The sequence below is a fragment of the Sturnira hondurensis genome, unplaced genomic scaffold (genome assembly GCF_014824575.4).
Source record: "Sturnira hondurensis isolate 20B ecotype Veracruz unplaced genomic scaffold, ASM1482457v3 Scaffold0017394, whole genome shotgun sequence".
NCBI lineage: Eukaryota > Metazoa > Chordata > Mammalia > Chiroptera > Phyllostomidae > Sturnira > Sturnira hondurensis.
Genome location: NW_028090025.1, coordinates 9725006 through 9751700, shown reverse-complemented (window position 1 = coordinate 9751700; position 26695 = coordinate 9725006). Strand labels below are relative to the sequence as shown.

General features: G+C 41.9%; 1 protein-coding gene across 6 annotated transcripts in view; it reads left to right on the top strand.

Moving 5' to 3' along the window:
- The window catches only part of MRTFB (myocardin related transcription factor B), a 201601-nt gene extending 176367 nt beyond the window's left edge, over positions 1 to 25234 (top strand). For 4 of the 6 annotated variants that reach the window (XM_037067753.1, XM_037067758.1, XM_037067755.1 and 1 more), the window contains 5 exons: positions 1284 to 1421; positions 8597 to 8755; positions 9074 to 9211; positions 17465 to 17525; positions 19714 to 25234. In XM_037067753.1, the coding sequence (XP_036923648.1) occupies positions 1284 to 1421; positions 8597 to 8755; positions 9074 to 9211; positions 17465 to 17525; positions 19714 to 20249 (1032 nt within the window). In that variant the 3' untranslated portion in view covers positions 20250 to 25234. The remainder of the gene's footprint in view (positions 1 to 1283; positions 1422 to 8596; positions 8756 to 9073; positions 9212 to 17464; positions 17526 to 19713) is intronic. The other 2 variants (XM_037067756.1, XM_037067752.1) reach the window with 1 other exon arrangement.
- Positions 25235 to 26695: the final 1461 nt, after the last annotated feature.

Genomic DNA, 26695 nt, shown 5'->3' with positions numbered 1-26695 from the left:
ATGATAGTAGCTGCCATCACTGAGCACTTTTTGTGCATTGGGCACAACATCAAGTACTTTAAATGGCTTGCTTCATTTAATCCTCCCTTCCCTAGAAGAGCCAAGTGATAAAACCCATTTTTAGGTAGTGAACTGAGGCCCTTGAAGACTTAGCAAGTTGCCTGAAAACAACAGAATTAGTGTTTATACCTCAACCTTCTGACTCCAGAGCTTTAAGACTCATGTCCACTCTTACATTCTACCTCCCAAATGTAGTCCTTAAAAGGCACCTGTAATGTGAAGAGGCCTGCACTAAGGAAAATGTGACCACACATTTAGAAGTGAAAGTTTTGAGAGAGTTGTTACTAGTGAAATTTCCTTTTATGTTTACATACCCTGTGCATCGACCTTAAGTTTGTGTTTATGTAATGTGATTGCCGTAGGTTTCAGCAAAATATGGTCCGCAAGCAGTGCTGCTCGACCGTGACTGCCCAGGGTCCTTAGCAGAGTGGGCCCTGGGGTGAGAAGGCAAGGCCCACAGGCCCTTGGCATTCGCAAAAATCCTGACTCCCCTGCTAAATCTTTAGAGTATCTGTGAAGGGGAAAGTCTGCTCTTTAATACAGCTTTTCTGGACTTTCCCCTGTCCAAACCTTCCATTAGAGTTGACGTTCTAGGACAGGGGTGTCAAACTCGTTTTCACCAGGGGCCACATCAGCCTCACAGTTGCCTTCAAAGGGCTGAAATAATTTTAGGGCTGTATAAATGTAACTACTCCTTAACTGGTAAGGAGTTGAAATTACATTCGGTTGAAGGCAACCGTGAGGCTGATGTGGCCCCCAGTGAAAATGAGTCTGACACCCCTCCCTGCTCTAGGGGAAGAACCACGTTGCATTCTGGGCCTGTGTGTGCTGGCACGTGGCTGACCGTCCCCAGAGAGCAGGCAATTGCAGGTTAAATGCAGGAATTTGGGCTCTCAAGCCTCACAGACTTCCTTGCTGCTCTTAATACCTGACCTATTCAATGTAAAGATGCTACAGGTTCTTTTTATTTCAGTTTTTTATTTTCACAGAATTTCCAAATGAACATCTTAGCCACTTAAAGAACAATAAGAGCATGAAAATAACTGGTCTGGTGTTTAACTCTATGGTTTGAAATTGTTTAGGCTCAGATTTAGGTGCTGATGAGTTGAAATGTATATCTGTAAATATTTTATCTTATTTTAGATGTGATCCCCAAATGACCACATCTAAACTCCTGATTCTAACTTTGATTACGACAATTAAATTTTTTTTTTGCATCCTAGACTCCACCACAAGCTGGAATCCAGACTCAGCCTCATATAGCAGCCACTGCCTTGTCCTCAGGCTTGGTCCAGACTGTACCTCAGAAACCAGACACATTCACACCGCATGTGCTCAGTCAGCCACAGCAAGTCAGAAAGGTCGGTGAATGCTAACGGGGGGGGGGGGGGGGGGGGNGCTGATTGGTACTCTCATCTGCTCAGCCTCTCAGCGTCTTCTCTGGCTTCATCTGGGAAGCTCCCTTTGTTCTGTTCTGTGATCTGTCTCCCATCTGTGAGCGTGAAGTCAGGTGTCATTGGCTGCAGGTTATCCAGTTTGGGGGGGAAGAGAAAGAGTTCTTGAGAGTTCCTTTGGGGGTTCTAGCAGGGGAGCGCAGCTGCTTGTATACCCCTGACCAAAGACCGGTCCTGTCCCCCCGTTGGGAAGGTCATCCTCTTCATCCAAGCGCGCAGCTTCGGGAGGGACGCACTTGGATCGGTGAGGGAGGAAGGGGACACCCGCCTAGCCAGCCAGATCAGCTGAATCGACCCTGGCGATCAGTGGGGTGACGATGTCGCATCTAGATCACCCTCACATCCCATTCTGCTTCACCTGCATGTTGGGCCTTAGGTACAGTTCACTTTCTTTCTCTCAGTGTCATTTTCCTCATCTTCAAAATTATGGATGGTGTCGATCTAGGGTTCAGCATCGTCTCCGCCAATTCCCACCCAAAAATTAGCAAAATTCCCACTTACCCAGTAGGTGGAGCTATGTGTACATCTCCTCAACAGAAAAATACTAGGCCTCAAAAATAGGTCTTACTATTATAAACCATGAGAGTTAGTATCAGTCCCAGAGTTTTCATCTCCTGTGTGAAAGAACCTAGGTAATTAAATGGACCTGTAAGTGTGCCCCAGGGTCGTATGAGCTGTGTCAGCTGAGACAGCTCAAGGGACGGGCAGAGGCAGCCTCTCGCATCAGAACGATCCCGTTAATGTGCATCCTCTCTTTCGGACTCTGAGAAAATGCAGGAGTTGTAGTTGCGTATCACTTCGTTTGGGCCCAAAACAACGTTTTAGTGTAGTGATAAGCTTCGTGAATGTTCACGTGTTGAGACGATTTTCTTTGTTTTAGGGGAAAATAGTATCTATACAAATAAGGGTTTATTCACAGAATCTCAAAATAATAGAATTAGGAATCACTACTTCCAACTTAAAGGAAGAAAGTTTTATCAAATGTTAGTAAATTCTATTTTTTTAAAAAGGAATATACTTACAGAACTCATCACCCAGAGAAGTTGTACTGTTTGAAGAGAGATAAACACACACATGTACTTTCATGTTTAAGAAATACTTAAAAATACGGGCTGTTTTTCTCTTTTAGGGTACTAGCAGCATGAAGTATATGAAATGTTTTTATGAGCAAACCAGTTCTGTGAAATTGTTACAATACCAATACTCTGTCCATACATTTGCAAAAGGTCCTAAAACCTTTGGCTCTTCATTGGAGAGCCAAACAGAACACTTTGTAGTTCCACAGGAAGAAATTCTCACTTCTGCCTGACAGAGCAGAAGACAGTTTCTTGGAAGGGAGCAGATTTTAAATGGAGCCTTGCGAAGATTTGGAGAAATTTTCAAGCAACTAGAAAATTGACTGTGGCCACAGCATCTGTAACCTTTCGGGTAGGATGGAAAGGCACCAGGTAGTAAGAAGGTTTACACAACAGCAAAAATTAGGCTTTTATCTTAAAGACAGAGCTCCATCAGGCGTGTGTGCTAAGACTGTACTTCTGGTGGGTGGCTGAGACTCAGTGAGCAGCTCCCTGGGGCAGGATTCCAGTGGCAGATGGTAAGGACCTGGAGTAGGACACTGAGAACAGAGGCCCGAACCAAGAGGCATTTCTAAGAAGTGTGAGCTCTGAGGGAAAATAGGCTGATGGCTCCATTTACTGAAGTTTAAAAAAATATGAAGGCAAAACCAGGAATTACTTTTCCTCAGAGGCTGGGGGTTGAGGGGAAAAAAGGGGAAAGCTGAGTTTGGAATCTGTGAAACTTAAGATATTCCAAATATATGTTTGTAAATGTGGCTCTGGTACTTGGAAGCAAGGTTGGAAGAGAGAGGTGGGTTTGAGAATCATTAGATTCACTGTGAACATTAAAGCCAGGAGACTAGATGCAATCATCTAGTAAGAATATAAGAAAGTGAGAGTCACTGGATCCAAGACAGCGGTGGAGTGAGTGGAAGTTATACTAACCTCTTCCCAGGACCGATCTGGAATCACAACAAACTTACAGAGAAATCATCCAGAATAACCGACTGAACATTGGCCGGAGAGAAGCCTTAGAACCACGGACAGACAGAAGAAACCGCTTCGCTGCAACTTGACTGGTAGGGCGTGCAGAAGAGACTCGAGAGGGCTGGTGGGGCTCCCACGGGTGGCACCAGAGGGATATTTCAGTGGCTGGGGGGAACTCCCAAACCCATCTTATCAGGCCAGCATTATTCTAAGTCCAGATAAAGACACTATAAAGAAAGAAAATGATAGGCCAATATCCCTGATGGACATAGACACTAAAATCCTCAAAAAAATATTAGCAAACCAAACAGCAGTGCATCAGAAAGGTCACACACCATGATCAAGTGGGATTTATTCTGGGAATGCAAGGTGGTACAACATTCACAAATCAATAAATGTGATTCACTGCATAAGCAAAATGAAGGATAAAAACAACATGATTATATCAAAAGAGAAGAAAAAGCTTTTGATAAAATCCAGGACCCATTTATGATAAAAAACTCTCTGCAAAGTGGGAACAGAAGGAACATACCTAAACATAATAAAGACCACATATGACAAACCCACTGCCAGCGTCACACTCAATGGGCAAAACTACAAGCATTTCCCCTAAAGATCGGGAACAAGATAGAGATGCCCACTTTCACATGTCTTATTCAACGCAGTACTGGGAGTCCTAGCCACAGCAATCAGACAAGAAGAAGAAATAAAAGACATCCAAATTGGAAAGGAAGAAGTAAAACTGTCTATTTGCAGATGACATGATACTATACATAGAGAACCCCAAAGATTCCATCAAAACAATTAGATCTGATAAATGAGTTCAGCAGAGTGGCAGGATACAAAATTGATACCCTGAAATAAGTTGCATTTTTATATGCCAATAACAAACTAACAGAAGGGAAATTAAGAAAACAATCCCATTCACAGTTGCTTCAAAAAGAATAAAATACCTAGGAATAAACCTAACCAAGGATATAAAAGATCTGTACTGAGAAAAAGAAAGAAATGGAAGAAGATACAAATAAGTGGAAGTACATACTATGTTCACGGAGAGGAATAATTAACATTAAAATGTCCATACTATCCAAAGCAATCTATAGGGTCAGTGCAATTTCTACCAAGATTCCAACACCGTATTTCACAGAACTAGAACAAATATTTCAAAAATATATATGGAACCACAAAAGGCCCCACTTAGCAACAGTGATCCTGAGAAAAAACAAAGAGCAATCATGCTACTTGCATGATTATATCAAATTATAGTATAAGGCCATAGTATTCAAAACAGCATGGTGCTGGTATAGATCAGTGGAATAGAAAGAAAACCCATAAATAAACCCACACCTTTATAGTTAATATTTGACAGGAAACAAGACACACAATGGGCTAAAGATATTCTGGTCAATAAAAAGTGTTGGGAAATATGGACAGATATGTGCAGGAAAATGAAACTAGATCACCTTACACCACACCCAAGAATAAATTCAAAATGGGTCAAAAACTTGAATGTTAGACCAGATACCATAAAAATTCTAGAAGAAAATATAGGCAGCAAAATCTTGAACATTGCTCATAGAAATTTTTTATCAGATATATTTCCCTAGGAAAGGGAAACAAAAAATAAGAAACAAAGGGGGCTATATCAAACTAAAAAGTTTCTGCACAGCAAAGGAAATCATCAACAACAAAAAAAGACAACCCACAGAATAAGGGAAATATTTGCTAATACACATGATAAGGGGTTAATATCCAAAATTTATAAAGTACTTACAAAACTCAACACCAAAAAAAAACAACCCAATTAAAAAATGGGCAAAGGACCTGAATAGACACTTCTCCAAAGAGGACATAAAAATAGCCAATAGACATATGAAAAGATACTCAACATCACTAATCATCAGAGAAATGCAAATTAAAACCACAGTGAGGTATTATCTCACATCGGTCAGAATCATCCATAAATCAACATATGCCATCATCCATAAATTACCAAACAACAAAAGTGCTGGTGAAGTTGTGGAGAAAAGGGAACCCTAGTGCACTGTTGGTGGGAATGCAGACTTGTGCAGCCACTGTGGGAAGCAATATAGAGATACCTCAAAAATTTAAAAATGGATCTACTTTTTGACCAGCAATCCCACTTCTGGGAATAGATCCAAAGGAACCCACAACACTGATTCAAAAGAACATAAGCATCCCTATGGTCATTGCAGCATTATTTATAATCACCAAGATATGAAAGCAACCTAAGTGTCCATCAGTAGATGAGTGAACAAAACAACTGTGGGACATTTACACAATGGACTACTACTCAGCCATGAAAAAAAGAGAATTTACCCTTTGCGACAGCATGGATGGACCTAGAGAGTATTATGCTAAGTGAAATAAGCCAGTCAGAGAAGGACAAATACCATATGATATCATTCATATGTGGAATGTAACAAACTGAACTAACAAGCAAAACAGAGACAGACTTATAGATGGAGAGCAGATGATAGGTGATGGGGGTAAGGGGGAGATTGGGGTGGAGGAGTTGAACAAAAAGGACCTCTTGGCATCGACAACAGTATGATGATTGCTGGGAGGCAAGGGGTATAAGGGGACTAAATGGGAATGGAAAAAAAGATTAAATTTATAAAAGAAATTGAGGTGTCATTTTCAAGGGAAATAATACTGAGTCAATGCTGCCTTCCCACAAAGCACTGTCCACCCTGTCATCAAAGATGAACCATCAAGTGAAGGGACCGCTTCAAATCGGGTGGCACTTGAAAATCGGGTGGCAAATCATCGGGTGGGCCAAACCCCATGTGTTTTTGCAGATAAAGCTGTATTGGAACCCCACCCTACACATTTATTTATGTGTTGTCCCAGCTGCTTCTGTGCCAAAGTGGCAGAAGTAAGCAGTCACCCCAGAGGCAGCACGGCCTGCAAACCCTAAACTTATACTGTGGACCTTTGCAGAAAAAGTTTGCCAACCCCTGTTTTTTTGTTTGTTTGTTGGGCACTTTTTGTTTGTTTTTATAATACAGTTTATTGGCTATACCATTACAGTTGTCCCATTTCCTCCCCCATTCCCCTCCACCCTGCACACCCCTCCCCCACCATTCCCCCCTTTAGTTTATGACCACGTGTCTCAAGTTCTTTAGATTCTATATTTCCCCTACCATTCTTGCCCTCCCCCTGTCTATTTTCTACCTACCATCTATGCTACTTATTCTCTGTACCTTCTCCCCCCTTCTCCTCCTCCCACTCCCCTGTTGCTAACCCTCCATGTGATCTTCATTTCTATGGTTCTGCTCCTGATCTAGCTGTCCTCTTAGTTTGCTTTGTTTTAGGTATGATTGTTAATAACTGAGTTTGCTGTCCTTTGACTGTTCATATTTTTTATCTTCTTTTTCTTAGATAAGTTCCTTTAACAATTCATATAATAAGGGCTTGGTGATGATGAACTCCTTGAATTTGACCTTATCTGCGAAGTACTGTATCTGTCCTTCCATTCTAAATGAAAACTTTGCTGGATAGAGCAATCTTGGATGTCGGTCTTTGGATTTCATGACTTGGAATACTTCTTTCCAGCCCCTCTTGCCTGTAGGGTCTCTTTTGAGAAATCAGCTGACAGTCTGATGGGAGCTCCTTTATAGGTGACTGTCCCCTTATCTCTTGCTGCTTCTAGAACTCTCTCCTTCATTTTAATCTTGGCTAATGTAATTATGATGTGCCTTGCTGTGTTCCTTCTTGGGTCCAACTTCTTTGGGACTCTCTGAGCTTCCTGAATTTCCTGGAAGTCTATTTCCTTTGCCAGGCTGGGGGAGTTATTCTTAATTATTTGTTCAAATAAGTTTTCCACTCATGGCTGTTTCTTTCCCCCTTCTGGTACCCCTATAATTCAGATGTTGGAACGTTTAAAGATGTCCTGGAAATTCCTAAGTCTCTCCTCATTTTTTTGAATTCTTGTTTCTTCATTCTTTTCTGTTTAGTTGTTTCTTCCTTCCTCTGGTCCACTCCATTGATTTGAGTCCTAGTTTTCTTTCTATCACTATTGGTTCCCTGTGCATTTTGCTTCATTTCACTTAGTGTAGCCTTCATTTTTTCATCTACTTTGCAACTAAAATAAACCAGTTCTGTGAGCATCCTGATCACCATTATTTTGAACTGTGCATCTGATAGGTTGGCTATCTCTTGGTCACTTAGAAGTATTGGCTCTGGGGCTTTGATTTGTTCTTCTGTTTGAGCCATAATTTTTTTGTCTTGTGGCACCTATTACTTATGAGGGGCGGAGCCTTAGGTGTTCACCTGGGCAGGGCAACCCAGTCACTGGGTTGTGAAGCCATAAGTGGATACGGGGTCAGAGAGGGAACAATGGCACTTGCTCCGCTAGTATTTCAGTCCCCTCTGCCACTTCCCCACAGGCAAATTGGGCCCTTCTAGTGCTGGTTCCCAGGTGGGTGGGCTTGTGTACTTTCTAGGACCCTGTTGGTCTCTCCAGTGAACTCTGCTACGAGGCTGGGAGTCTCTCCTGGAACCTCCACACCCACAAGTGTTTTCAGTCGGTGCTTTTAGACTTTATTTTTTGGTGCTGGGGCCCTGGGTTGCACACTGTCTCACTGAGCATTTTTAAACCTGCCTGGTTTATCTGTGTGCAAATGTGTCCACAGTTAGCCAGCGGCCTTGCACACCTCACTGGGTCTGCTCGTTTCCTCCCCACGCCCGGGGTCTGTTAGCCCTGCGCCACCTGTGCACCCAGGTCTGCCAGCCACTGCTTTTTCTTGCCACAACCCCTCTCAGCCAGCCACCGACTCCGCCTCTCTTACCGGTCTGGCTGAATGGTTCGTTGTTGTCGGACTTCGGTACAGTTCAATTTTCTGCCTGTTCTGGTTGTGTTTTTGTTTCTAAATCTTTGTTGTTCTTAATTGGGTTGTGCAAGGAGGCACAGTGTTTCCACCTGCGCCTCCATCTTGGCCAGAAGTCAACCCCTGTTTTAATTAAAACCTGAAAATCAGAAGGATAAACTGATGGGAAAATATTTATTCATTCCAGGCTTTCACCAGCTCAGCATCCAATACAGTCCTTTCATATCAGAGACCACCTGCCCCAGCGGTCCAGCAGCCCTTTCTTAACAAGACACCCAGCAGTGTTCTCCAGTCCAGAAGTGCACCCCTCCCATCCCTGCAAAACGGACCCAGCCCTCCCAGTAAGGTAATCCTGTGGTGACTGCAGCAGTGACATGCTCACTGGGTACACATCGTTCCAAAGCTTTAGGCTTGGAATGGCTGAAGATCAGTATTCATAAGGGCAATAGCTGCAAACATGGTGACATTGTTAAGGGGCAGCTGAGCTGTTATCACAGTGAAGATGGCTGTCCCCACACAAGTGACCCACCCGTGCTGACTCAGCCTTGTAGGCTTAGGAGTTCCATGATTTGGTTGCTGCGCGAACGGTGGAGCTGAGCCCGGCCAGGGTGTGAGGAAGCTTACTGCCCAGAGCTGACATGTGCACCTCCTCTGTTTGCCACAGCCGAGTTCACCCCCTCCCAGCCAGCAGTTTGTCGTGCAGCACTCTCTGTTCGGGAGCCCGGTGCCCAAGACGAAAGACCCTCCCCGCTACGAGGAGGCCATCAAGCAGACACGCAGCACCCAGCCCTCTCTCCCAGAGGTAAGTGAGGCCAGTGGCTTCTGTTCCCGTCTGTCAATTCCATCTCATCCTCAAGGTGAATCTCTTTCCTAAAATGGACTTGCCTCAGTAGAAATACGGAGTTCATGGCTAGGAGCCTTATTTGCATTTTAAATGCCATTTAAAATCAGAATACCCTTTACTGTGAAGACTTCAGCTGCTCAGCAGGTTTCAGCAGCTGTGTGACCTGCACTTTCTCCGAATAAAGGGTCTCTCTTCTAACTTTTCCTTTCGGGGCCAACCGTTGGTTGGGTCATGTTACGATGGAAGTGATGGTTACACAGGCCCCTCTTTTCTTTTTCCATTTTTTTCCTGTATAAGGTCCTCCTCTAAGGGGGACGGACTGACAAGTTAATAGTGACGGAAAATGAAGAAAAATGTAAGTCAGCTCTACCATGTCTTTCAAGTTCTTGCAGGTTTAGAGACACATTGATGTGTCTGAAGTTTTGAAACAATCTGATTTCAGTTTTTTCCTGTGTTCCCAGAGAGCTTGTTACTCACCTTTCACTTTTAACGTTTATGTTTTGCTCACAAAATCTTTGAAAGATTTCAAAGTCTCTTGAAAATCTTTGCATAACTTGTTTTCTAATTATAAAAGAATGTGTGTTCATTCGGAAAATTTGGAAATCCCAGATGAGTATAAAATAGAAAAAAAAAAACCACCAATGGTCCTACCACTCAAAGTCCTTTTATTTACATTCTGCTGTGTATAATCCATTTTTATGTCCATAGAACTTTTTACATGTATTTGGAATCATACTACTTCGTAACTCAGTCTTTTAAATAAGTGTGTATTGAATGGATGGGCTATATACAGTACACTCATTTTGTGACATTTTTCTTAGTCCCATAATCCCCCACAACATCAGCTGGGAACCATCAGCTTGTTCTCTAGATCTGAGTCTGTTTCTGGGTCTTGTCTTCATTTGTTTTGTTGTTTTAGATTCCACATGTAAATGGGACCACACAGTAGTTGACTGCAGGGGAGGGGCCGGGACCTGCCTGCGCAGAGAACACGTGATGCTGAGAATCTCTGTGCTTTAGGAAGGGCGGTTTTCATTGTGGTTGTTTATTCACGTTGACGTGCATTATTATATTAGAACATACTGATATGGGACGTCCTGATCACACATTTTTATAACTTACAAATTGATCTCCACAAAATGGCAGTTTTGCAGCTTATTTTTATACATTAGAATTAAAGGATGAGAGTTACATGAAATCCACTGTTGGTAGGTGAAGGAGGCAGGAGAAACCACAGAAGAACACATACCTCTCTTACACTGGTGGGTAGAAGACAGTTACTAACCCACATTTACAGCATGTGGAGGTGGTATGCGGGGAACAGGATGACAGGGGTCTGTGGTCTCGGGCACTGGTGCCAGTGGTTGCGCTGTTAGGAGGCGGAAAGGAAAATTACTCTGGTGTGTTATCCTGGATGCATAAACAATAGGCAGAGCTCACTTAAGGTAAACGCTGACCTTGGCTATAGCCTAGGACATGACTACCTGCTGGGACCAGCCCAGTTAGGAATGTGTGAGCAGACCGTCCTGTGTGGTTACTTTCAGTCTCTGAGTTTTTCAGGCTCTCATGTGATCCGTATTTCAGTGGTATCTTTCAGCAGCTATGCACTTGGCCTCTGTGAGCTTCTGTCTCTTCGTCTTCAAGATGTGTAATATTACCTACCACACAGGCTTGAGAATTAAATTGGATAGTATATTTTAAAACAGCTTGTACTGGGTCTAGCAATTTCAGTGACTCAGTAAATGGTAGAAGCTCTTGTTATGGTGATGATCATTATGGAAATATGAAAAAGAAAAAAAATCCTCAAATTGAAATGGTTAGAGCTAATACAAAGAAAAAACTATATACACACAAGGTAAAAAAAAAAAATAGCCACCAAAACCTGGCCAGGATTGTTATGGCAAACAGGCAAGATTTGGAGGGGGAATCTGGATTTTCAGTTGCACTCTGACACTCTAGCAATTGCTTTCTTGGAGGGGAGGGAGCAAGGGAAAGTCATTTTTATCATACGCGTAATGGGGTTGGTCACAGCCACGTCATTTGGCTGCTGGTGCTGGGAGGAGTAAAGGGGATAAGAAGTGTGACAGCATTTTGATACATTACAAAATGTTATATGTTGGAAAGTGATCATGCCTTTGACTCACCTGCTCACAGACTTACTCACTTTGAGCTCCTGTGCTGGGTGGGGCAGCAGCTCAAAGAGCACCAGGGACACACTGGAGGGATTAAAGTGACTAATAACTTCAGGGCAAAGGCTGGAGGGGCAGCTGTCTCCAGGGATGGCAACGTGTACTGACATAAAAACAGACACACAGATCAACAGGAGAGAGCAGAAAACCCAGACATAATCCCATGCCTTTAAGGTCAATTAATCTGTGACAAAGGCAATAACATATAATGGGCTAAAAACATCTCTTCAATGAATGGTATTGGGAAAATGACAGAAATACCCCCCAAAATGAAATTAGAATGCTTTCTTACATCATATACAAAAATTAACTCAAAATATAAGACCTGAAGCCACAAAACTCCTAGAAGGAAACACAGGCAGTAAAATTTTGACAGCACCCTTAGTAATATTTCTTTGGATACGTCTCCTTGGGCAAGGGAAACGAAAGAAAAAATAAACAAATGGGACTGCATCATACTAAAAAGTTTGCACAGCAAAGAAAACCATCAGCAAAATGAAAAGACAGCCCTACTGCACAGGAGAAAATATCTGCCAGTGACACATCTGATAAAGTGCTAAGGCTCCAAATATACAGGGTCTGGCACAAATAACACCCCTTTTTATTGTCAAATCTTTTATTATAAAATCATAAGCATGTAATTCTATAATATAACTATCACATTCAAGCATATGGTATGACATTTTAGGCAAAATGTTCAAATTAAAACTATAATTATTACACCCGTGTTATTGCCGTACCAACCACACTCAAGTAGGCATTACTTCAGCTGGAGCCTCTATAAGGAACTCATATATTTAACATCAAAAAAACAATTACTAAAAGGACCTAAGTAAGCATTTCTCCAAAGAAGGACATACAGATGGCCAACCGGCATATGAAAAGATGCTCAACATCACTCACCAGGGAGATGCAAATGAAAACCATAGTGAGGTATCACTTCACCCCTGTCAGAATGGCCATCATCAATAAATCAACAAACAAGTGATAGTGAGAATGGGGAGAAATAGGAACCCTCATGCATTGGTGGTGGGACTGCATATTGTTGTAGCCACTCTGGGAAACAGTATGGAGGTTCCTCAAAAAATTAAAATGAGAACTAGCATATGATCTAGCAATTCCAATCCTTGAGTATTTATCCAAAGAAATCCAAAACACTAATTCAAAAAGATATATGTATACCTATGTTCACTGCAGCATTATTTACAACAGCCAGGATATGGAAGCCACCCCAGTCATGGACAATTGGATAAAGATGGTGTGGTACATACACACAATGAAATATTACTTGGCCATAATAAAGAATGAAATTTTATCATTTGTGAAAGCATGGATGGACCTAGAGCAGGGGTGTCAAACTCATTTTCACTGGGGGCCACATCAACCTTGCGGTTGCCTTCGAAGGGCCACATGTAGTATTAGGGCTGCATAAATGTAACTACTCCTTAACCAGGGGCAAGGAGCTCTGCACTGCCATGGGGTAGAAACAAGGTGCCGGGCTGGATAAAATAAGGTGGAGGGATGGATTCAGCCCGCAGGCCTTGTGTTTGCCACCTGTGCCCTAGAGGGTATTAGGCTAGGTAAAATAAGTCAGAGAAAGACACATATTGTGTGATTTCACTTATATGTAGAATCTAAATAAATCAAACATACAGATACAGAGAACAAACTGATGGTTGCCAGACTGGAGGGGGATTGAAGGGATGGGTCAAAAATGGAGAAGGTGTTAAGAGGTACAGATTGCCAGATATAAAAACAGTCATACAAATGTAAAGCATAATATAGGGAATATAGTCAATAATACTGTAATAACTATGCATGATGTCAGATGGGTAGCAGACTTACCGAGGTGGTCACTTTGTAACGTATAAATGTTTAATCACCTGAACTAATATAATATACTATGTCAACTGTAATTAAAAAATAACTTTAAAAAACATTCATAAGGCCCTGGCTGGTATAGCTCAGTGGATCAAGCGTGGGCCTGCGAACTACACGATCCCGGTTTGATTCCCAGTCAGGGCACATGCCTGGGTTGCAGGCCGGTTCCCAGCAGGGGACGCACGAGAGGCAACCATACACTGATATTTCTCTCCCTCTCTCCTTCCCTTCCCCTCTAAAGATAAATAAATAAAATCTTTTAAAAAACATTCATAAGGAAAAAAGATAGTAAATGTTATACAAATACAAATTTTTTGAATAAAATGGAAATTCTAAAACTATAAAATACAGTATCTGAAATGAAACAATTATAGATGATCTTAGCAGAATTAAGGTGGCAGAGGTTTAAAAAAAACTGAACTTGAGGATAGATCTGTAGCACTTACCCATCTGAATGGCAGAGAAAAAACTTCTCAAGGTTAAGAGAACCTTAGAAACCTGTTACTTAAGATCAAATAATCTAAGATAAGTATAACTGTCCCAGGAGAGGAGAGAAAAAATGAGGCAGGTAAAATATTTTAAGAAATAATGACTGAATTTTTCACAGATATGACAAAAGACAAGTTTACATAAAGCTTTGAGATGTTCAGTGAGCACCAAGCAAGATAAATAGAAGGAAGGCTTCATCACATCAGAGTCAAGTCATTGAAGCCAAAGTTAAAGAACAGATCTTGAAAGCATCAGGAAAAAAGCAATATAATACACAAAAGGGAACAACTATTTCATTTGTGGTCTGCTTTTCGTCAGAAACAGTGGAAGCCGGGAAAGAGCGGCAAAACAGCCTCATGTTCTTCAGGTGGAAGAGGTGGGGAGAACTGTCAACCCAGAATTCTGTATCAAGTAAAAATATCTTTGAAGAATGTTAAGTTAACTAGAGATATTTTCTTATCAAGCAAACCTGCACTATAACAAATAACATTGTCCTGGTGGATTTATAAAATACATAGATATAATACTCAAAATTAATAAAGGATATGGAAAATAAATGGGTTGTATGTTTACAGGGGTTTTATAGTCTATATGCAGTGGTACAACATTAAGTAGCCTGACCCCATGGTTCCACTTCTGGGAATATGAGAAACTCAAAACTAATTTGAAAGAATATATGTACCTCTCTGTTCATTGTGGCATTATTTACAATAGCCAGGATTTGGAAGCAGCCCAAGTATCCCTCAGTAAGATCAAGTAGATTAAAAAAGCTGTGGTACATTACACAATGGAATACTACTCAGTCATTTAAAAAAAAGGGAAGAAAGGAAATCTTACCTTTTACAACAGCATGGATGGACCTGGAGAGCTTACGCTAAGTGAAATAAGCCAGTCAGAGAAAGATCTCACTCATGTGGAATCTAATGAGCAAAATAATTTAACAAACAAAATAGCAACAGAAGCACAAATACACATGGAACAGGCTGACAGGCATTAGGGGGTAGGGGTTGGCGGAACAGTTACCAAAGGTGAAGGGATTAAGAAAAAAAACTCAAACACAAACAACAGTATGGTGATGACCAGAAGGAAACGGGGGTGGGGGGAGGTAGAAGAAGGGAAACGAGGATAAACAATGATGGAAGGAGACTCAACTCAGGGTGCTGGAATCACAGTACAGTACACAGATGATGTATTATAGACGTGTATTCCTGAAACCTACAATTTTATTAACCACTGTCACCCCAATAAATCCTATTTTTAAAGTTTTAAATAATTTTTAAAAATAACTGGGAATCGAACCCACAGTCTTTTGGTGTAAGGGACAATGCTCAAACCATCTAAGCCACCTAGCTAGGGCAAGGATATATATTGTATAGCTATACAGGAACCTAAGAAGTACAGTTTGGGGTGGGGGGGAGGGAAACTAACTTAGAATTCAAAAAAGTCAAAACTTTTCCAAATGACAGGAAAGGAGGAACAGAAAACAGGATAAATAAAAACAATACAATGGCAAATGTGAGTTTTACAATATCAATAATTACATAAGACACACTAGTAAACAATAAAATTATAATCAGAATGATTTTAAAAAAACAACCAACTATATGCTCTGTGGTGGTTCTGCGAATTCTTTGATATTCTGCCCTGGGTTGGCCTTAGTGACCAGTTCTAACAAACGGAACCGGCAGAAGTGGTGGTGTGTGACTTCTGAAATGAAGTGATGAGAAGGCACACCCTTCCCGCCGTGCGCGCTCTGGGACCGCTGGTGGCTGTGTGGAAAGCCAGCTGTCGTGCCGCATGGACAGCCCAACAGCTCTCGGAGAGGCTGTGTGGACACCCCCATCAACACTCAGCACCCACTTGCCAGTCACAGAGTGAGCCAAGCCTGGAGACGGCTGTAACCTAGCCAACATCTTGACTGCAACCTCATGAAACATCCCAAACCAGAGCTACCCACCTAAGTCATTCCTAAATTTCTGAATTTCAGAAACAGATAATACTCGCTTAGTGTTTAAACCAGTAAGTGTTTTTGGAAAATTTGTAATAGAGCAATAGATAACTAATGTGTGCATCCACAAGAAACATACTTTAATTTTTAATTGATTTTATAGAGAGAGGAAGGAAAAAGAAATATCAGTTTGTTGTTCCACTCATTCATGTATTCATTGGTTGACTCTTTTATGTGCCCTGACCAGGGATCAAACCTGCAACCTTGGCATATGGGACAATGCTCTAAGCAACTGAGCTACTCAGCAAGGGCCTTACAAGAAACATACTATAAATGTTGAAAGTAAATGGTTGAAAAAAGATCTACTGTAAATACAGTGAGCATAAGAAGTGTTAGAGCAGACAAAGGATCTGAACAGACATCACCAAAGAAGACACATAGATGGCAGATAAGCACGTGGGAAGATGCTCAGCAGCAAGCCAGTAGGGAAATAAAGCACATTAACCTCACAATGCGGCAGCACTACACACCTGTTAGAGGTGTAAAATGAAAACGACCAGCTGTGCCAAGTGTGGAAGAGAATGTAGAGCCACTGAAAACCTCATACATTGCTGGTGAAAATGTAAAATGGTGCAACTGCTTTGGGAAACAGCCATTTCTTACAAAGTTACACACACACCCCTACCCTATGATCCAGTCACTCCACTCCTCAGTATTTTTACCCAAGAGAAAAAAAACACATGTCTGTACAAAGACTTGTACACAAATGTTCATAGTGACTTTATCTTCAATAGCCAAAATCTGGAAACAACACAAATTTCTGTTTCTTACAATAAATAAAAGCTTCTCAGTGATAAAAAGGAATGAACTATTTCTAAGGAATAACCTACAATATGGATATACCACAAAATCGTATTGTATGAAAGAAACTCTCCCCCCACCAAAAAAATGAGTGCATATATGAGTCCATTTGCATAAAACTAAAAAATGTAAACTAATCTATAATGAAAGAAATCAGCATTACCTAGGGATGATAGAAGAACTGTCACAAAGGAAACTAGGAGCAATGGAATATTCATTATCTCAATTTTGCTGGTACTCTTTTTCTTTTTTTTTAAGATTTTATTTACCCATCTTTAGAGGGGAAGGGAAGGAGAGAAGGAGAGAAATATCAATGTATGGTTGCCTCTCGTGCATCCCCTGCTGGGAACTGGCCTGCAACCCAGGCATGTGCCCTGACTGGGAATTGAACCGCAATCATCTGGTCTGCAGGCCCACGCTCAATCCACTGAGCTACACCAGCCAGGGCAATTTTGCTGGTACTCTTATATGGGTATATACATGTCAAAACTTTTCAAACTGTCTATTTCATATAACTGCAGTTTACTGTATGTCGGGTTACTCTCAGTAAAGCTGAATAATATATAGCCTGGTCACCTTTGTACATACTTTATATTTTTACCAAAATGCACAGTGAATTAAAACATTTTTAAAAGAAAGTGTGAGAAGCCTCTCAAAATGTTGTCAGTGGACTGTCTGGGACACTGCATAAATGGTTTAACTTCTCAGGGGCCTCAGTGTTTTCAGAATGGTTGAATGGCTGATCAGGACTAGATGTTGTGTGAGGTTTCTGGGAGTGCACAGGTGCACAACACCCCTGGTGTGTGGGAAGGAAAGCTAATTTGCACTCTTCCTTGGTCACAGATCTCCCACACGCACAGTCAGCAAATGGACGACCTCTTCGACGTCCTCATCAAGAGTGGAGGTAGGTCACGTCTTCTAATTCTAACTGGATTTACTACTTTAAACTCGGGTAGAGTTATCCACAGATACATATACACCTGCTGAGAAAAGACAAACCATCTCAAAATAGCAGTGTAGAACCAGATTCACATTGCACACTGAAAACTTCAAAACTCATTCCATATGTTTTATCAGTCATTGCAATGGGATAAAAATATTCCAATTCATGAGTTAATTTTGTAACAACCAAATTACCAAGCTTAGGGTCTAGTAACTTCATTAATACTCAAAGGTAATTCTAAAACATGGTCTACATACAATTGAAAAATCTTAGATTTTACAGGGTCTCATCTTAAAAAGGGGTAAGTGATATAAAACACACACACAAAAATCCAGGATATCTCTGCCTCAGCTCACGTATCTTTAAAAATAAGTATAAAATCAGTACTTCAAAAATTCAAGTGTTATTTTAGAATATGTTTAAGTATTCTTAAATTTCCTGGTGAAAGAAGTTTTATTCAAGTTTTTAAATAGTAATCAAAATTTCTCCTTTCATACCAGGTGCTGTTTGATTTTGATGTTAATGATCTTGACAGAGTGTTTGGCATGATATGGAAAACTCTTGATATTTGACTACAGATCTATGTGTGCAAATAGCCATTTTTTGCAAATAATAATACTGGCCTTGCAAAATATTTTTGAATCATGATATAGCTAAGCTATGGAAATTAGAGAAACTGACATTCATGTCTTGAATTTAAAATTTTAAAAATGCTTTTTGCCACATCTGGTGAAAATACTTTAAATTATTAAAAACAACAATTTTTACAGCCGAAACTTGGAAATTAAAATGTGACAAATTTATCAAACAACTGAGTTACTTTCTAAATATAACTATTTTCATGGCAAAGTATCTAATGATTATATTTTTCATCTTACTGTAAACCAGTGATTTTCAACCTTGTTCATCTCATTGCACACATAAACTAATTACTAAAATTCTGTGCCACACCAAAGACTATTTTTGCCAGTCTGACAAAAGAATAGATGCAGTTTTGAGCCAGTCACAGCAGACGGCTGTCACTGTGTTGGCTGCCATCGTTTTATCTGACAGTGTCAGGGAGGAGAGTTCAGTGCCTCTGACTACTCAGAAACTGCGTGTTTCAAAAACCCTTGTGGCCCACCAGTTGGAAATTGCTGTTGTAAACTGATACCGACAATAGTGAGAACAGAGACTCAAATAGTTGATTATAAGACTAGTTATTTAGATTGCACCTTCAGCTTTCAAAACAATTCTAGAAGTGACTCACAGATAGTGGAAAGTAACAGGCTGTCCTAAAAACCCACGGTGTGCACAGCTCCCTGTTTACAAAGAGGCAACCAGGGCTTCACTGTTTTTCTCACCTATTTACGCATCTCAATCATTGAGCTGTCAGAGTTGTGATCAAGTCAGTTTCTAATGTATCTGCAAAAAATAAAACCGAGTCAGATATTCCTCACAGTGAAAAAGATACTTTTTAAAACTTTGTAGGTAAGTGAACACTGGTGTCTGTAGCAGATGGTTCATGCATTTGCTACTTGATCTGGCAAAGAATAACATGATTAGTACCTCCTTAAGACATTTACCAAATCCTCAAATTTTATATAAACTCAAAAGACAAAACCAAAAAAAATAGGAAAAGTAAGGTGATCCACCTCATCTTAAATAAGGTCGGAGGAGCCATGTGTTAGCTTTAGTTCAGAAAAGACTTAAGATGGCATCGTATTTGTTCAGAACTGTATATAAAATGACTGTCACGATCTCAAGGATGCACACTTCCATATTCATTTTAGGGGCGGCGTGCTGCTGGGACAGCAGGTTTGTGGTGCAGAACAGGACGTAAGCCCTGTCTTAAGCCTAAAATATAACTGAGAATGGGACCAAATAATCCAATAATCTGAATAGTCACCTCCTTCCTGGTGGGACATAATGGCTTTTAGTGCTTACTCTCACAAGAATTCACATACCAGAATGTTACAAAGTTAATGTTTATTTAACTAAAATGATCTATCATCCTAAAGGTTATCAAGGACCAACAGCCGTCTTTTCCTTTCTCTAAAATGGACTGTGATTAAGTCCCCATAAAATAGCAAAATAACTGTTAGTAATTAATAAAAATTTTAAATAGTAGTAAATCTTTACTCACTGATACTTATGTTATTTTGCACAGAGATTTCCCTCCCTATAAAGGAAGAGCCTTCTCCCATTTCCAAAATGAGACCAGTGACAGCCAGCATCACCACAATGCCAGTCAACACAGTGGTGTCCCGGCCACCACCCCAGGTCCAAATGGCACCACCTGTATCCTTAGAACCTATGAGCAGTTTATCTGCCAGCTTAGAGAACCAACTAGAAGCTTTCTTGGATGGGACTCTACCTTCAGCCAATGACATTACTCCACTACAAAGCAGCAGCGAAGACAGAGAGCCCTTCTCTCTGATCGAGGATCTCCAGAACGACCTGCTGAGTCACGCAGGCGTGCTGGACCATTCCCACTCACCCATGGAGACGGCCGAGGCCCAGTTCGCTGCAGGCACTCCCTGTCTGTCACTCGACCTCTCTGACGCAAACTTGGACAACATGGAGTGGTTGGACATCACTATGCCTAACACGTCGTCGGGACTCACTCCTCTCAGCGCCACTGCCCCCAATATGTTCTCTGCTGACTTTCTGGATCCACAAGACCTGCCGTTGCCATGGGACTAATATCACAGGCTTCTCGTCTCAGAGTTCATGAGTTTTAAGAAGATGAAGATGAGTCAAAGGTCAGTTTTTAAAGACAGGTCCATAGTTGCATCATTGCAAATGGATAGATGGTCACAGCCTGGAAACCAAGTTTAAGAACGTTTCATTGCATCCAGCAGTGAATGTCTGCAGTTTAGTACAGCACAGGGCTTTGTGAAAAATCTCTAGTCAAAGAAGACTCATCTATTTCTTCAAACTTCACTAAAGAAGGAAGAGTTCTTTAGATAAAAACAGAGAGAGTAATGTGCAGGATAATGACATGAGGATTCTCTGGTAACCTACTACCTTTAAACCTCTGTGGTCACTTCCAGGCCCTTAATAAAAAGCATGCAGCTCCACTCAGACAAGAATGCCGGTGTGAGGGAGGTGAGCGGTCACTGCACGGGTTTCTAGAAACGGCCCACGCCCTGCCCAGGATGTTGCAGGGATCAAAGGCAGCGGACAGCACCAGCTGACGACTTTTAGTTCCATTCAGAAACCAATGTAATTTTTTTTGCATTGTAGTTTATTTTGTGATATTTGGAATCTTACTTTAGATTTCCAAACTTAAATTTAAGTGGAAGTGTTTTCACCATAACCTGACAATGTATACAAAATACTGAGTCCAAGTCTGTTGATAACACCGAAAATTGTTAGCAACCCTCTGCGCTGATTAATTTAATGTATAAATTAGACGTGTCTGTGCACATGCTACATTAGGGTTTGTACAGCCTACTTTGGGGTGAGAAATGGGGTATCCGGTGGCCCTACTTGTTTTAATAACTCAAATATTTCTAGAGTACTTGAGCCAATGTATTTCTGTATTTTAAGAACTTTCAGGTAACCAGACCCATCTCAAAGAACCAACGAAAAACTTTAAGTGTATAAAATATCTTTCTGAGCTGGTGAATTGCAAAGTGAAGGCAAGGGCTGTCGTTCCCAGGAAATTCCCACTACGGCTCCCGGCTACGCTGTCGCCAGGGCGGCCTCTGGACTGCGGCTCCGGCCACTCCTCTCACTTATCCTGGTCCCCACTTCACAGGCTTGGCCCTGGGGACTGTACCTGAGCTCTCACTACATTATCAAGCCGGAGACTGAACAACTGGAGGTTTTATTAGTTTTTTTATATAGAGAGAAAGTTATCATATTTGTTGAATAGTTTAAGAATTTTCTGAAATGCCAACAGTCACAGGATTTCCAAAATGATTTCAGAATAGTTGTTGAAGTACGTGGCGACATGTATATAACTTAAAAAAAAAACAGAAGTCTACCAGAAAGTGTGGAGGTTTTTATTAAATATTACCAAGCTCTCCACTCCCTTGTGCGAGCCCGAGAGCCAGGTGGCCTTTCTCCAGGTCACTGAGCAGGGACGGCTGCCATGGCAGCACGTGGAGGCGGCCTGACCCGATGTTTGACAGAATTTGTGAGTCATTTCTGGGTTTGCGTTTTGCCTAAGAGCTGATCTTATTTCAAATTTTATTTCAGTTGGTAAATTTCACTACGTGTAAGAAAAGTCCGTTTTTCCAGAATTCAGTCGCCCAGAACACTGGAGCCCTCCGTTAACTTACACTTCCCACCCTGAAAGCGCTTCTGAACGGTTCCAGGCAGAGGCGGTGGTGCTCAGTGTGGTCTGTGGTGAGTAGCTGCATCGTTCAGAAATTGGTGACCCAGCACGGTGTCCAGATGCTGCCCTGTGACCAAGCCCAGCATGTGTGTCCTCGAGTCATTCATTTCCTTTCAGAAGGGCCTGTCTCCCAGGGCAGGGGCTAGTGACTTAGGTAATTTCTTAGGGCAGGTCTTAGCATTGGGTTTTTGTCTGTAGCTAATCTGGTCCATACTTGGACTCTGAGCATCACCTTGATTCAGATTTAAGTGGCTTATTAACTTAGAACCAAGTATCAGTGGGACTGTAGGAGGCAACTGAACAGCTAGTGCTCTTGACTCTTAGTGAATTAACTTTCTATTTCCATCTTTTCAAATTGTGTACGTAGATCATTTCCTAGCCCTTGGGTCCCCTTATTGCATCTTTAAACTAGGGTTTGAAACATGCCCCCGGAAGGCTGCTCTCCAAAAACACACACTGCAAGGAATGCTGTCTCATCAGCCTGCTTGCTTTTCATTGTGTTGCTAATGTGCCCACTTTACATATGTGTTCAAACCTTTCTGTACCAGCATCTCCTTTACAAGGAATGCAGGCAGGCAGGGAGTCTCTAGGTAGGAAGTCTGCCAGCTGCCGACTCTCACCGTTACGCAGGGCCCGCCTGGCCTGGCCTGAGCAGCAGGCTGGGTGTCTGCTCTCCAGGGTCCCAGCTACAAGTTCCAGGTTAGAATGAGGACACAGACCATGGGCAACATGTGACGTGACCAAAGATGAAACTCTGTAACCAAGGCTCCTCTGACCTAACTCATTGTGCTTAAAGGTAAATGCGATGGGAAAGGTGTGTGTTTATAGAGAGGACGGTTTTTACTGTTTGAGGTGAGAACAGCTGGCTGGGTTTTCAGTGCACGTGTGTGCAGTTTAGGGGCAACAGTGCTGTGTATTATCTTGCAGAAGATCCTACTGCCATGAAAACAATCCCTAGAAACATATTATCTCACATGCAGTCTTATTTCCCTAAATATTCCTGAAACACAGTAGTATCAAGCTTGTCTTTCTAGTGCACATAGGTATCAGGTCATGTCGCTGGAGGTGGGATTCACAGAAAGTTACACCAAAGCTTCTACATAGTCTTTGGAACTCTAAGGGTATGTGGTCATCTTGTACATTTCAGCAAAGCATGTACTAGAAAACTTTGGGGACAGTGTTAGTGGTTCATGTTCTAGTGTTTTTCCTGAAATGTGCAATCTACTGTATAGTATTCACCACATATTTGTACATAGATGTATTCTGAATTCGTGGAATTTCTTTAGACACTATTTGTGTTTGTTTTATATGAATATTTTTATAATACTAAAGAGATCTTATTTAAATCTCCTTTTTAAAAACTGCACAGTTCTGTGACCTGTGTAACTGATACTCCTGTGAGGGCAGTTTAAGAATGGGCAGAGGCAGTCTGGCGCCGTCTCCGAACTGCCGCCTGCTGCGGGCAGAGTCACGGTCACAGGATAGGTCCCCCAAGCTGTGCAGTCAGCGGACACTGAGAGCCATATCAGGAGCATTACTCATTTTGTCACCAAAGCTGACTCAGGCTTCCCCTACCCTCGACCCCAGACCATTCCAGGCCACATAGCTTTCTTCAGAGTCCTTGCAGAACTACCAGGCTGAATCCAGCCACAACAGCTGACTAAGCAGCTGTCCCGTGCACACCACACGAGCAGTCTCTGTGGGCCACCTGGTGCAGGCCTCTCCCAGGCTGCTGTTGGTGAGCTGGGGACTTTCAGAGACTTCAGGGAGAAGAGTTACTAGGTGTCTACCAGCAGAGCAGCAAGGCCCCTTAACCCCCACTCACAAATAACCCTCCATTTTGCCGTCCATCACTGCAAACGGGAACCCTGGCTATGGGCAGTGGAGCAGAATACCAGACTGTCCATGGCCCTGGCACCACAGAATGAGCCCAAATTATCAAAAACCATCAACTGGAAGGAAGATCAGGCTTATCAAGGAACACAGCGTACAAAGGCAGGCGTGTATTTGGAGAGCAACCTCACTGCATTTCAGCTCATCTTTTAAGTGGCTTCCGTCAAAACTGGAAAATAGTTCCAATGCAGTAATTCCTTTTCAAATTTTTGATACCTTACTCAATGACCTTCCCAGACTGCGTCCTGATGTGAAGTGACTCTGTCTGCATGGCCGTGTGTGTCTCTCCTGCTCGCCCCTTCTTTCAGTGTTTGAGGGAAATGCATCGTTGCCGAGGGTTTCTACCGGAAATCTCATCTGAGGCCTATAATGCAAAAAGCTGCACATGTTTACAAAAGCGCTCTGACCCTCCACACAAACACATTGCTCTGTGAATCGCTATTGAAAAGACACCGCAGTTTTGTGACAACAGGATGGCAGTCTCAGATCCACAAGGTGCTGTCTGCAATCCCATAAAACACGCCGTTGGCGACAGCGGCGCCACTGTCGTGTGTAACAGAGCTTTGTGCCAACCGCTCAGACAAAGCTTTCACCAAGCTCGTAGGATCACTGAGGCTCATAGCGATTACCTCTCGACATTGTGCTGTAAGAACACTTGCTAATTTGGTAGGAGGAAGAAGCATTTAGGAAAGGGTTTAGTATCTACCAAAAGTACTTAACCTCAAGTAACCAGTAGAAATGCAAACTTGCTTTAAAGGAACCAAAGGCATTGCCAAGTATTTGCCAAAAAGAGGCACTTTTTATTTAAAATTTGAGACTAATGAGATCTCAAAAATCAGTCCCAAAAAGGTATTATCCATTTAAGGTTATAATTTTCACAAAGGTGTAGATATTTCTGTATTGTTTTCATGTAAAATGGTATAAATTTGTTTTGTTGGTTTAGGAATAGCACACATTTAGTAGTAGTACAAAGTGTTTTCCTTTCTACGTACAAATTAGTTTTCTTGCTTGCAATAGAAGTGCAACGTGATAGGTGTTTCTCTTCTTATTTTCATTGTCACATTATGTCTTAGCATCTCACTTTATGAAAAAGAGGAGAAAGATACCAATCAACAGAGCCCTGCGTATTCAAGCACTCGTTTAAGAAACAAAAATATTATGGCAGTCGGGGGTCCATTCATGTATTGCCTTTATGTTGTTTTTTAAAATAAAAACCGTGATGCCTTTGTATTTGCTGTTTGCACCCCTGAAATCAATTCCATATCATGTTTGAATGCCATACGTTTTGCACATGTACTGTACATAGGTAACGCATACTGTATTTTTATATGTGTGCACATTTATCATCAGATTTTTTGTACATAGTGGCAGTATTGTAGCGGACCGGAAAATGTTTGATATCTCAGCAATTTTGCATTTTTGTGTCTCAAATAAAAGGCATTTTGATGTACTATGATTGTTGCTGTGCAAAGAAAAGACCGCCTTACAGGTGAGGAGAGCCACTGTAGACCTGTGGAGGCGGGGGCAGGGATTTGGGAGGAGACACCGCCTTTAGAACACACGGCACAGCAGACAGTCACCACACAAAACAGGTGGGCTCCTGGAGGAGGGTTTTGTGGATCACACATCAGGGGAGTCCCCCTCCCCTCCCCGCCCAGGACCAGGGATGAAGACTAGAAAGGGTACTAGCTGAACTTGAACATGACAAGACTTACATCCAAATCACGCTCATTCTTCCACATAAGGAAACACTGAAGGAAAGGCGTAATAAATCTGTAGCTCCCCTCGGGGGTTGATACGTACATACGTGCCCGGTGAGGACTTGGCACTCTGGTCATCATGACTGCACCTCCAACAAAATTCCTGGAAGACCCAGATAATCCTTCAACTCAGCCAGGTTTCAGAAGCAACTACTTAGGTAAGGAAGGAGGAAGGTGTTTTTATAGAGCATATAAAATTATTTTTAGGCTTCAGTATTATTTTGGTAAGATGGCATTTAATTTTCAGTCCAAAAGACCATGGTTAAAATAGTTTGGAGGAGAACAGCGTTCTATTTTCTGCCTTGTCTTGTTTGATAAAATAAAATAGTGAGCAAACCTGACTGACAACAATAACTTTCTTATCACTACCCGATTAGGAAAATGGGTATTGTATCAACCACAGGAAGAGAGAAAAGATCACTGATTGCCAAAATATAACAAAATGTTCATTATTGATGACATTTAGTGACCAAGAGCAGCCTCAACAGACCAGTAGGCAGACGATGCTTTCAGGGAGCTAAAACCTTTGGAAGGTCCCATATTACCAGCCTAGACCCTGCCCTCAGGGATAGAAAATGTGGGTGCTCCTCAAGTGAGAAATACGATGTTGGGACACGGAGGGCACGTTGCAGGCAGAGAAAGCAGCTGGAGTGAGGTCAAAGTTAACAAGCCTGCGAGGCCGCGGGCCAGATGCGGGAGTGTGGCCTCTGGAGAATCCTCGCAAGAAGTGCTGAGACCCAGTCTGGGAAGGTAGGCGATGGCCAGACATCCGAGGACCCCAGGCCTCGAAGGGTTCGGGATCTTGTGCAGATAATCGCTCATTCTGAGGAATACAGGGCCTTTGAAAGCTTTTCAGATACTGGGTGCAGACACCATTTAGCTCTTTTATAACCCTCTCCAGAAACTTGCTGTACAACTGGGGTGAATACCAAAGCACTTGTAAATGCAGACCACACATGGTGGTCCCGAAGTGAATGACAGCTGGGCCACATTACAGTAAGACACAAGGCCAACTTCGGGACAGATGTAAATGAAACGTCGCCACCAATTTCATGTGTTACATAATCCTGAGGATTCCCCAAGTCACCTAGTGACCATTCCTTCCTTCCTCCTCCTACACATAGCTGCGCTTCCATCTCTGATGGATACTG